The 11,329-nt window shown below is 48.4% G+C and overlaps 2 protein-coding genes across 7 annotated transcripts in view; both read left to right on the plus strand.

The window, feature by feature from the left end:
• The window catches only part of mgst3b (microsomal glutathione S-transferase 3b), a 167,322-nt gene that overhangs the window by 6,263 nt on the left and 149,730 nt on the right, over positions 1 to 11,329 (plus strand). The window lies entirely within an intron of this gene.
• Positions 1,971 to 10,854, plus strand: srrm1 (serine/arginine repetitive matrix 1). 6 transcript variants are annotated; one of them, XM_062468811.1, is made up of 17 exons: positions 1,971 to 2,124; positions 2,858 to 2,947; positions 3,122 to 3,244; positions 5,135 to 5,305; positions 5,425 to 5,531; positions 5,624 to 5,839; positions 5,990 to 6,178; positions 6,305 to 6,424; positions 6,950 to 7,140; positions 7,749 to 7,829; positions 8,001 to 8,087; positions 8,229 to 8,370; positions 8,501 to 8,581; positions 8,746 to 9,240; positions 9,385 to 9,574; positions 9,804 to 9,982; positions 10,112 to 10,854. In XM_062468811.1, the coding sequence occupies exons 1-17, from the start codon at positions 2,104 to 2,106 to the stop codon at positions 10,206 to 10,208; spliced, it is 2,580 nt and encodes an 859-aa protein (XP_062324795.1). In that variant the 5' UTR covers positions 1,971 to 2,103; the 3' UTR covers positions 10,209 to 10,854. The 6 variants fall into 6 exon arrangements, with proteins under 6 accessions (XP_062324795.1, XP_062324794.1, XP_062324796.1 ...); XM_062468810.1 differs by having other exon boundaries at positions 9,804 to 9,977; positions 10,101 to 10,854; XM_062468812.1 differs by having other exon boundaries at positions 9,804 to 9,977; positions 10,108 to 10,854.

The raw sequence follows: 11,329 nt of genomic DNA on the forward strand, positions 1-11,329 counted from the left end.
GCCATCTGCCTGTATAAAAAAAATTGATGGACAGGAAAGCACTGCCCTCAACTACCTACACACACACACACACACACACACACACACACACACACACACACACACGCACACACACACACACACACACACACACACAGACTACTTATACAGTATATCTGTTTAGCTTCATTGTTGTTTATCCACCACATTAACTGGTCCAATAACACCACCTTGAATCGGAGTTAAAAAACTATGATGAGCAGGTCCAAGTGATGACCTTGTGTGCGTTGGGTGTGGGTGTGCGCGGGTGGATGCATGAATGCAGTTTCTGCTCTTGTGATTGACATTGGACACCACCGCAGAAGTTTTGGATCATTGAAAAATCTCAACAATTATGTGTTGAGTGTGTCAGTGCAAGGCAGAGGAGTGAAGTGAAGGATGACTGCAGCCCTAATTCAATTTAGGAAAGCATTTTTCTGAGCAGTGTCTGAAAGGCGTTTTTGTACGCTAGCGGGGAAATTCGATTTGCTTCACTCGCCTGTTGAATGAATGGGGACACTGTTAGTGTAGTACAACCCCAGCGCTCTCTCGCTGGGCAGATATGCGCTGCAATGTTGGAGCCGTCCATCGTGCCCCCCAACCTTGGACGAGCCTCTAATGTTTCCATGCCATTGTCGACAAGGAGCCGACAAGGGCACCAGCTGGCATGGTGGGCACACACCGGAGGGAGTACAGCATTTAGGTCTTCTGAAGAGGTCTATCCCCTTCTGTCAAGGAGCCAGGTTACCTACACCCTCATTGGACCATCACAGAGAATTATGGGAAGATCATCCTAATCAATGTTCCTTCCCCTTGCTCTCTGCTTCCTGTCTCAATAGCACCCTCTGCCTGTAGAAGGCAACCAAGCCAGTCAATTCTGAATTGTGTAATTGTTGACCGGGTATGTTTATGTTCAAAGGGCCCATGTCTTTGTTGACATGATGCATCTTGTCCTCCGATGATAATCATGTGATGATCGTATGGAAATGTGTAGCGCATTGTTGTTTTTAACTCAGACAGCCCAGCTCAGCATGTGACCAGTGACTGATTAGAAAGCCTGAAGGAAGTGCTGTTAGTCAGTAGACATCCATATAAGGCCAGTAATCTGCAGATATGTTTGTAATTAATTCAATTCTGTTTTTAAATAATTTTGTCGCGTCTCCTTAGGACTCCTGTATGGAGGAGGGGGAGGAGCTTGACCCTAGCTTGCTCCACCTCAACAACCACCTATTCTACTCTGCAGACTACAAGTCCAGACATGATGCAACTATAGTTCTGTAAGAGTTGCCAGTTTAATCAGGCTGGAAAGATCTGCCAGCAGTCCTGATGAGCCCTTGTGACACTTGTAGACTTCTGAAATTGTGAGATGGCATCCCCTAGTGGACACTCGAATGAACTAGTCATTCACTCACTTTACTGCCTATGATAAAGTTAATAAAAATATTATGCGTTCCTTATAATAACACTGAGTGTCCGTCCGATTACAACAACTTACAAATGGATAGTGAAGTGATGACTACCTCAATTTATGTAAAAAAATGTTTTACAAATGATTTAACCTAAAGTAGATGATTTGGTAAGATAAGGGAAGACTTTAAAGGGCTAAAGAACGTATTCTGCTTTAGTTCAGCCAAGGGAAGTGTTAATGGCTAGACGATGAGGAGTGTCGGAGTCAGGGGGGAGGGGAGGGAGGGGAGGGGGCGAGATGAGTGAGTGGGAGAAGGTGGATGCAACGTTTAGCCTTTATACATTTTATGAATACAGTTGAATAGTGAGGAATCGATCATTTAATCGATAATTACCCAACTTCATATCTCGTATACCGCCGCTACGCAGTCTATAAGCACACCAGTATTAATATATTTTTTGATGGCTTGATGCCATCCCGAATTTATTTGAATTTGGGGGATAGTTTTGTGACCTGTATTTTGAAATTCTCGGAAAGAAGAGCCCAAGTTACGCTACCGGAAGTGATTTTCGTTGTTGAGGATTTGCTCTGACGGAGTAGTTTGTCTCGCGCTGTAACCTGGAGTCCGGCAGAACGTCTTTCTCCTTGTCGCCGATAAGTATCCTTCACGGTCAATAATGGACGCGGGATTCTTCCGCGTAAGCATAATTACAAATTCACTCATGTTGTTTGAAGTATGAGCAACATTAATTGTGTCCGTTACGCTTTTAAATATGTGGTAATGTGCCGCCAGCAAGTCCGCACGGATGAGCTCGTGCGCCATTCCGCTGCACACTCGTAGGCCCAAACTTGCTAGCTAGCGGTTAGCAATGGCGGTTCAGTACTGCATGCTTCGGGACGTTAGAAAGCTAATCTCTATCCTTCCAGAATCAAACTTAATGCTGGCGTGTTAAAAGATGTATATTTAACCAAGTAGACATCAAACTAACCAGCTAACATACCAACTACTGTAACGTTAGCTAGGAAGGTAGGTTGTGGCTATTCGCTAGCTAGAGGTAATTATGTGTTTCTTAAAATGTGTTAAATAGTCATTAGTTAGCTAGTTGCAAGAATTAACTTGGGATTAATTACTTAAGTAACACATCCAACATGAGTAGGCCTGTCGTTGTATCTGGTGTCTATGTTGCTGATGTACCTAGTTAGTATGGTTGGTTGGTATAACTAGAGCCGCTAGTTGGCAAGCTAGTCAACGTTCGACGGCGTGGTGACGCACAACAAGAAATTTCAATGTAGTTTGCCAATTCACTCACCTACCAACATGAAGAACTAATTTTGATCTCAATATATCTGTAATAAATATAATTGTCCGGAAATAGAAAACGTTTAAATGGTCGAAGCATTGGTCTAACTTGCCTCTTGTTGCATTGCTAGGGAACAAGTGCAGAACAAGATAATCGCTTCAGCAACAAACAGAAGAAACTCCTGAAGCAGCTCAAATTTGCAGAATGCCTGGAGAAGAAGGTACGCGACACCACTTTTATTTTCTCCAACTCTGAAGTATTGCTGATAAGGTCTCACTTCCCTGATGAAGTGCCCCCCAGGTCATCCAATGGAAGTGGTTTTGAAATGGCGCCCTGTTTTCTTCATGGCATTTTATTGTGTGCATTGTATATTGATATTGCTGTTTACCCACAGGTGGACATGACCAAGGTCAACTTGGAGGTCATCAAGCCTTGGATTACTCAGCGGGTGACGGAGATCTTGGGATTCGAAGACGACGTCGTCATAGAGTTCATATTTAACCAACTGGAAGAGAAGGTAATACCATTGATTGCAAATCTGCTCGTTTTTTTTCCATTGCTGCACATGTTACGTACTTCATAATCTATTGCTCAGTATATGTGGGTTATGAGGCTACGGCAGGATGTTCAAAACAACTACTTAAAAGTAAAATCACAATTTGAGCTTGGATGGTTAAAGATGCCAATGGTATCCAGTGTAAGCATACAAAAACATTTGAATGATTAGAAGTTGTTGCTGTGATGTGTGACAGTGCCTTGTACAGCAGTTTTCTAATGATGATGTGATTTATGATTTAAAAGGCCTGAACCAATATGGATGTTATACCTTGCATCAGAAGTATAGCACCAACACCTAATTAGCTCTCTCCTGAGCCCAAAGTCACTGAGCCCAACTCTCCCTTGATGATGCAGTGTGTGGTTTGAGGTGAGTTATGTGCAGGGATCCTCATCATGCCAGTGCTAGACATGATTTAACAGTACCATGTCATTTTCTCCATAGGCATTTCAAATGCACCATTAGTCTTTTCAACATTCCCCCTTATTCTTAACTGGAATTAACGGGGTTGAAAGTTGTCCTTGGCGGATTTTGTACTGATAAGTACTCACTTTGTTAGCCAAGGTTGAGATAATTTCCCTGCGTTATGGCTCAATGCCTTTTTTAAAGATGGTTCATAAGATACCCATCGATGCCCAGCTCAGAGATTCTCATAAGACTACAGAGTGCATGCTCCCTATTATGAATAGGCCTGTATTATCTTGATATGCATTTATACCAGACTCTTTAGAGTTCTGCCCTAGTTTTCAAATTGCATCATCCACTATTACTTAGTTGGGCTTCGAAACATGAAATGGGGGTGTTGAAAATTATACACAGAGCAAAAAAAAAAAACGTACACTCGTATTGGTAGCGTCCTAGACACTAGACAGTCAACTGCTCCTCTGAATTTATAACTCGCAACCCAAGGAGGATTGTTATTCATTTATAGAGGTTTCTGGAAAAGTAAGGTTTCTTTAAATTTCTTTTTATAGATTCATAGCTAATTGTATTTGAAATAATTTACCATTATGTGTTTGGGTAAAGGTTTACGTTCATTGGTACATGTATTGGTAAGAAATGGCTGAGCCAGATAACAATGGTATCTTACTATCATTTCTTGTCTTAGCTGTTGAAATAAAACCCCTTTTCCATGTCTTGTTTACTCATTATTGCTTGTTCGTCTCTTGCAATTTAGATAAATGGTATAACATTAAACTCAAGGTGGTTGAGTCTCAAGCAGTAGGGAGGCGGAAGCAAGCCAATGGAGCGTCTCTTTCTGCAAGAGACTCGGGCACTCCATACCCACTGATCCTGCGGGGCTCACTGAAGACACCGGGACTGTACTTGCATTGTTGGGTTTTGAAGCACTCTGTATTGTGGATATCTGTACATCACTGCTAGCGTAGACTGTGGGGTAACAGGGTAAGAGGACGGGTAGACAAAAGTAACATTTACTAGTGGTACTTAAAAACATTTATATCTCCTAGATATACATGGGGGCTCATAAAAAAGTGGCACTCAGAGAGTAAAGCTCCAGTCACATTGCATGCAGTGGGGATGTAGATGTATCTCCCTTCAGCTCAGGACTTGTAAAAAAAAAAAAGTAATGATTTTTCTTTCTTTCTTTTTTGTTTTTGTTGTATGGCAGAGCCCCAAAGGTCTGCATTGCTATAGCCATTTTCTCTTGAAATTATTTGGGTATGTGGTTGCCATAAGCAACCAGGCATAGCTTAGTAAGGAAACATGGGGGGAGGCAGCTACCTAAACAGTACCTTCCCTCACCCCCCCCCCCCCCCCCTCCTCCACAAGTTCTCTCCCCATGTTCACGTGGTGCATACTCTCTTCTCCCCCTTCGTGTGTGTGTTGCAGCACCCGGACAGCAAGATGATGCAGATTAACCTGACAGGCTTCCTGAACGGAAAGAACGCCAGAGAGTTCATGAAAGACCTGTGGCCCCTGCTGCTCAGTGCCCAGGAGAACATCGCAGGCATCCCCTCTGCCTTCCTGGAACAGAAGAAGGAGGAGATTAAACAGAGACAGGTGAGCAGCAAGCCTGTCGCCCTGCCACTGCCTTGTCCCACGGGCCTGGACTTGTCACAGCACTGCCAGGGGGGTTTAAAACAAATTTTTAAAGCACAGGGCTATGTTTTATGTGGCAGATTGAGCAGGAGAAGCTCGCCTCTCTGAAAAAGATCGACGATGAGAAGAAGGAGAAGGAAAACAAAGAGAACCGAGAGAGGGCTCAGTCCAAGAGCCCCAACAGAAGGTGAGACACCAGTACACACACACACACACATATATATCCTTCTACAAATAGCGTAGTCCAGTATCCTCAACGTTCCCTTTGTTGTGGCCCAGGAGGAAGTCCAGGTCACCGTCACCACGCAGGCGTTCGCCAGCCAAGCGGGAGAAGAAGCGCAGCCACTCGCGCTCCCCGCGCCGCAAACCCAGCCCCAGCAGCAGCTCCCCCCCTGCAGCTCTGCTGCCCAGCAAGCCGGAGGAGCCCCACATGGAGCCAGACACCTCAGACAGCATCCTGCCCGAACCCATCATCCAGGAGGCCTCCTCCACCAGGTAGACTGGCACCACCATCACAGGATAACATTGGTTTACTGGACTTGGGCCCCATACTGGAATGCCAGGTCATGTTACATGTACATGCCTTGTAACACGGTACAGTTACTCGTAACGTCTGAAATACGCTTCTGATTTGTGGTGTTCCAGTGATCACGTGTCAGACGCAGCCCAGCCAGACTCGGTGACTGAGGTGAAGGAGCCCTCCCCAGACAAGGCTGTGAGGAAGGAGGAGCGCCCCAAGGCCCGGGACAGGGACAGGGACGGCCGGAGGGACAGGCCTCGGCACCGCTCTCGCTCCCACTCTCGCTCCCGCAGACGACCACGCTCTCGCTCCAGGTGAGACCTGACACTTCCCTGAGCGGCCCCCCGCCGACCCCCCCCCCCCCCCCAGACGGGCTGCCCAGCCTCGTTTCTCAGGTGTTTTGGGCTGCCATGGTAACAAATGGATGTGCTCTCCCCCAGGTCCTACTCCCCCCGCCGTAGGCCCAGCCCCAGGCGGAGGATGTCTCCTCGCCGCAGGAGCCCGCCCAGACGTGGGCCACCAGGTCCCAGGCACAGACGCAGTCGCTCACCCCTCCGCAGGTAAGGGAACACTAGCACCAGGTGGAACTAGCGAGGGCTTTGTCCTTCTAGCACAGTGACTGATGTGGTGTGTCTATCCTCTGGGGTTTTGTCCTTCTAGCAAAGTGACTGATGTGGTGTGTCTATCCTCTGGGGTTTTGTCCTTCTAGCACAGTGACTGATGTGGTGTGTCTATCCTCTGGGGTTTTGTCCTTCTAGCACAGTGACTGATGTGGTGTGTCTATCCTCTAGGGTTTTGTCCTTCTAGCACAGTGACTGATGTGGTGTGTCTATCCTCTGGGGTTTTGTCCTTCTAGCACAGTGACTGATGTGGTGTGTCTATCCTCTAGGGTTTTGTCCTTCTAGCACAGTGACTGATGTGGTGTGTCTATCCTCTAGGGTTTTGTCCTTCTAGCACAGTGACTGATGTGGTGTGTCTATCCTCTAGGGTTTTGTCCTTCTAGCACAGTGACTGATGTGGTGTGTCTATCCTCTAGGGTTTTGTCCTTCTAGCACAGTGACTGATGTGGTGTGTCTATCCTCTAGGCGGCGCTCTCGCTCCCCCTCCTCCTCCGGCAGCAGCTCCTCTCCCTCCCCTAAGAAGGCTGTGAGACGGCCCTCCACCACCCCGCCCAGGAAACTGCCCCGCCACGGAGACCCCTCCCTCGAGGCTCGCCGCTCCCCCTCCCCACGGGCCAGGAAGGGCCTGGCCTCAGCCTCTCCTTCCAGATCCACAGGTACCTTTTACCTCTGTAGCAATACACCCATACATGCACATCTCCTCTCTGTTATCCACTCTTAACAGCATGTCAATAAGACTTAAACTCCTGAGAATACAGTTGGACTACTGTGTCAAATCCTTTTTATATAAATCTACTGATATGCACAGAGATGTTCAGTTCACTCTGATATATCTTCTAGAATCAATGAGTTACTTCCCTTTGCTAAACTGACTTATCATATGAGCCTAAATTAAATCATTTAAAACATGCTTGCATACGGTGAGCATAGTCATATTAGATTTGGCCCAGGCTGTAATGTGAGCCCCACATCAGTTCCCACTCACCATCTCCTGCCTCAGACTCCCTAAGATGATCCTATAGGACCTCCTCACATTACATGCTCGGTCCCAGACTTGGGTATGTCTCCCCGGTGCAAGATTATCAAGGAATAGCTATTGACTCTGCAAGGAGTGGGCCTAGTTGAACTCTGACCTGGAAATTGTATTGCGTTTCATCCTCTCGATCCCTGGGTTGCTCGACTCCTAGAAGGGCAACATCTAAGGGGGTTCGGGGGGCAGCACCTGTTGGTGTAGCAGGAAGCCCTGACGTTGTCTACCCCACAGGTGTGAAGAGAAAACCAGGAGGGAGGAATGGTTCACCATCCGATGGGCCCAAAGCAAGGAGATCAGAGGCATCTGAATCAGGTGAGAGTTTGTGACATCCTACAGCAGCTCTGGAGAACGGGGCCCCCAGCCCTGCATAACTTCTGGGATGTTTTCTTGTAGCATTTTGGTCTGGTGGGTGTGTCTTGTCTGTGGGTGTATGGGGCTATCTCTCCTGATGACTGAAAGGAGACTCCCTGCTTGGTGTTTCAGAGGAGGAGAAAGGTGAGAAGGGAGCTACAGCAGACTCTGTGCAGCAGCGACGTCAGTACCGTAGACAGAACCGCCAGTCATCTTCAGGTGCGACAGGTTTATGTGTCCTCCTCCTCCCTCCTCCTATCTCTAACTCAGTCCATGCCCCTCTAGGTCTATTATCTTATGCAAGACAACCCATCAGCTTCCTTTTTTTAAGGCTCCCGTCCTGTTTCTGGTGGGTTACAGATACAGGTTCATCTTCCTCCTCCGAGGACGAGCGGGCCAAGAGGCCGGGCGCAGGGCCGGTGGCCAAGAACGGAGAGGTGCGCAGAAGACGCAGCCACTCTCCTTCCTCCCCCAGGAGACGCCACAGGGACGCCTCCCCGAGGTCTGTCAGCGAGCACGGCTCCTAGCCCCCCCACCCCCGCTCCCTCTGATTACATTATGCTCCGTTTACTACTGTAAACTTGTTACCATCAAGGGGTATTTGAACGTGCGGCTGTGTTGTCCTCCCCCAGGAAACGACGGAGCCCTTCCCCTGGAGGACGCAGGCCCTCTCCTCCACGCCGTCGCAGATCCCCCTCTCCACCCAGACGCAGGTAACAATACCATCACAAGTGCCACATTAAATGGATTCAGTTTCAGTTGACTTAAATCCAATTTGATTAGCACTGGATTTCACTTATCTAAAGTCTGTATCTAAAAGCTAAGCAGTATTGGGACTACCTTCAGCTGACTTGGCTCCCCTGCGTTCCCCCCCCAGGTCTCCCTCACCTCCGGCCCGTAGACGCTCTCCCTCCCCCAGGCGCTTCTCCCCCCCCATCCAGCGGCGCTACAGCCCCACCCCCATGCTCCCTCAGAAGAGGCGTCCGTCCGGGTCCCCCCCTGCCAAGCGCCCGTCTCCAGGCGCCAAGCGTCGCCCCTCCAGGTCCCCCAAACGCAGGAGCTCCCCCACCCAGAAGAGGCGCACGCCTCCCCCCTCCATATCTCCCCCCAGACACAGGAGGAGCCCCATGCTCCCCACCAACCGGCCAGGCAGGGAGGGCCGCTCCCCTCCTCCTGCCCACGGTGGCCACCGCTCTCCCTCCCCTGCCACCCGCGGCCGCGCCCCGCGGGCATCCGCCAGTCCCCAGGGACGCTACGAAACCTCCGCTAACTCTCCAACCAATCAGAGGCGTCAGCCGTCACCCACACACGGCAGCGGTGGCCGGCCCATCCGCAGGGTGTCCCGGACCCCAGAGCCACGCAAGAACCAGCGGTGAGCAGAATGACACACCCTTCTGGTGGACTGACAGTTTGACATTGTAAACCCACACTCAACATGACTTTGATGCACCCGAGCCTGTGTTGTACCTATCAGTAGATGTGCTTCTAACCTGTTGTCCACACCTCTGCTCCTCAGAGCCTCTCAGAGTCCCCGGGGCGTGAGGAGAGCGCCATCAAAGTCCAGATCCAGGTCCCCGAGACCTGCAGGCTTGAAGCGGCCGGCCCCTGGCTCGGCCTCTCCCTCCCCATCCCGCTCTGCCAGTGGGTCTCCTGCCCCGCCGGCCAAGAAGCCCAGCAGTGGCTCTGGCAGTCCATCTCCCAACAAGGTGAGCTGACCGCTTCTGACACACCAGGCTCAACATCTCATTTGGGATTACACTCTGAGCCCCATCACAATGAATACATTGTTTAGTTTGTAAATCGAATGAGGTAAACCCTTTCTGTGGTTTGACCTTCTCTTGGCAGCACTTAACCCTCCGGTCAGGAGATCAGACGTTTGTTTTTAGTCAGGACAGCTAATGAACGGGGCTGATGTTATGTGGTGTTTCCTCCCAGAACTCTGATCCTGAGGCTGCGGGGAAGAAGAAGAAGAAGAAGAAGGAGAAGAAACACAAGAAGGACAAGAAGCACAAGAAACACAAGAAACACAAGAAGGAGAAGAGCTCCGGCCCTGCGCCCGGGGCGGGGGGAGACCACCCTGCTGCAGACGCAGACGCAGACTCAAAAAAGGTGAAGTCTAACTTTTCCCAAGTCACCCACTGGCCATCAAGTGATCGGAACCTTTAGTGCAGCGTGCCTGTCACCATGTAAGCTAGCCCGAATGAGATATAATTAATGCTACCTTTCTTTAAGGAATCAGACAGTGAAGTAGAGGACAGTCTGGACGACCTGGAGAAGCACCTGCGAGAGAAGGCACTGCGCTCCATGAGGAAGGCACAGATGTCTCCCCCACTGTCATGAGGGAACCTGGTCCCTATCCCCCAACCCCCCCACCCCCCTCTCTAAATCTTCCAGTTTCTCTTGGTTTGTTTTTTTACTTTGTCATTAAACCTGGTTCAGCTTTAGAATGTACAAATGAATTCTCTAGATTTTTTTTTTCTTTTTACAAATTTGGTTTGTACTAAAGGGTGGGTTTTATCAAGGGCTGGATTTGTCACAGCGAGATCTCCCCCGTTTCAGTTTTGTTGCCAGTTGTGTATTATGAATGCTAACTGTAAAAACCATTTGTTGTCCCCTTATTTTAAAGAGCAGGTTGAGGGACGGTTTAATTATTTGGATTTGCCTTGTGCAAGATTCTAAAGTTTCACACAAGACACACAAAAGATTCCAACTGGGGGAATTAATGATTGCATGTTTAGTGAGTGTGTCTCCGGTGTGAGGGAACTACAAAACAAACACAGAGAAAAGCTGTCACCGCTCCCCTTCTGTCAGTGAGCATTGTATGGTACGTTGCCATGCTGTGAACGCTGTCAAATGGTGGTAGTAAGTCTGTTTACCCCACCTTTTTGTAAAGTATCAAGAGGTGTTTGACATTGTTTCACCTTGCTATCATTTTTGACTCCAGAATATTCACTGAAATTCACATGAAGATATGGTCTGTGGCCTGGCCTGAAAAATTAGGCTTTCATTTCTGAAATTGGTTTATCTGCAGTTATGTTAGTTTCATGCTGTATTGGTCTTGTATTAAGTCATTTATTCTGTGGGAGTGCTTTTTGACTGTATTTAAAACTCCTGCTCTTGTCATTCTTTCCAAATAAAGATTTTTTAAATACATTGGAGTGTGCTGTTATAAAATGGTTTGTGTGTGATCTGAACGGAGCACTGGACTAGAGCAGATCACAGTGGAGACAGGTGTCTTCTTGGTTTTCTTCTTGGGGTACATACATTCATTACATGACGGGTTTAGGGGTGGTATTTTGGGGCAGCTGCTCTCTAGATGCGGAGTGGTTATGTGCACTGGTAGGCAATGCTGCTTTACTGACTACATTCACTGGTTCAATTGACATGGGAGGGTGAAGTTATTGGATGACTGGATCTTTTCTTTTATTGCTGGCAAAGCTTCATAGACATGTCATGCCACA

This window comes from Osmerus eperlanus, chromosome 9 (assembly GCF_963692335.1).
Source record: "Osmerus eperlanus chromosome 9, fOsmEpe2.1, whole genome shotgun sequence".
NCBI lineage: Eukaryota > Metazoa > Chordata > Actinopteri > Osmeriformes > Osmeridae > Osmerus > Osmerus eperlanus.

What these genes read in the sequence shown, in the direction of transcription:
- srrm1 (XM_062468810.1), top strand. Translation starts at nt 2,104, where the DNA reads ATGGACGCGGGATTCTTCCGC. An exon ending in AGTCGCTCACCCCTCCGCAG is followed by an intron (nt 6,425 to 6,949) that starts GTAAGGGAACAC and finishes TCTATCCTCTAG; the next exon opens with GCGGCGCTCTCGCTCCCCCT. An exon ending in GAGCCACGCAAGAACCAGCG is followed by an intron (nt 9,241 to 9,384) that starts GTGAGCAGAATG and finishes TCTGCTCCTCAG; the next exon opens with AGCCTCTCAGAGTCCCCGGG.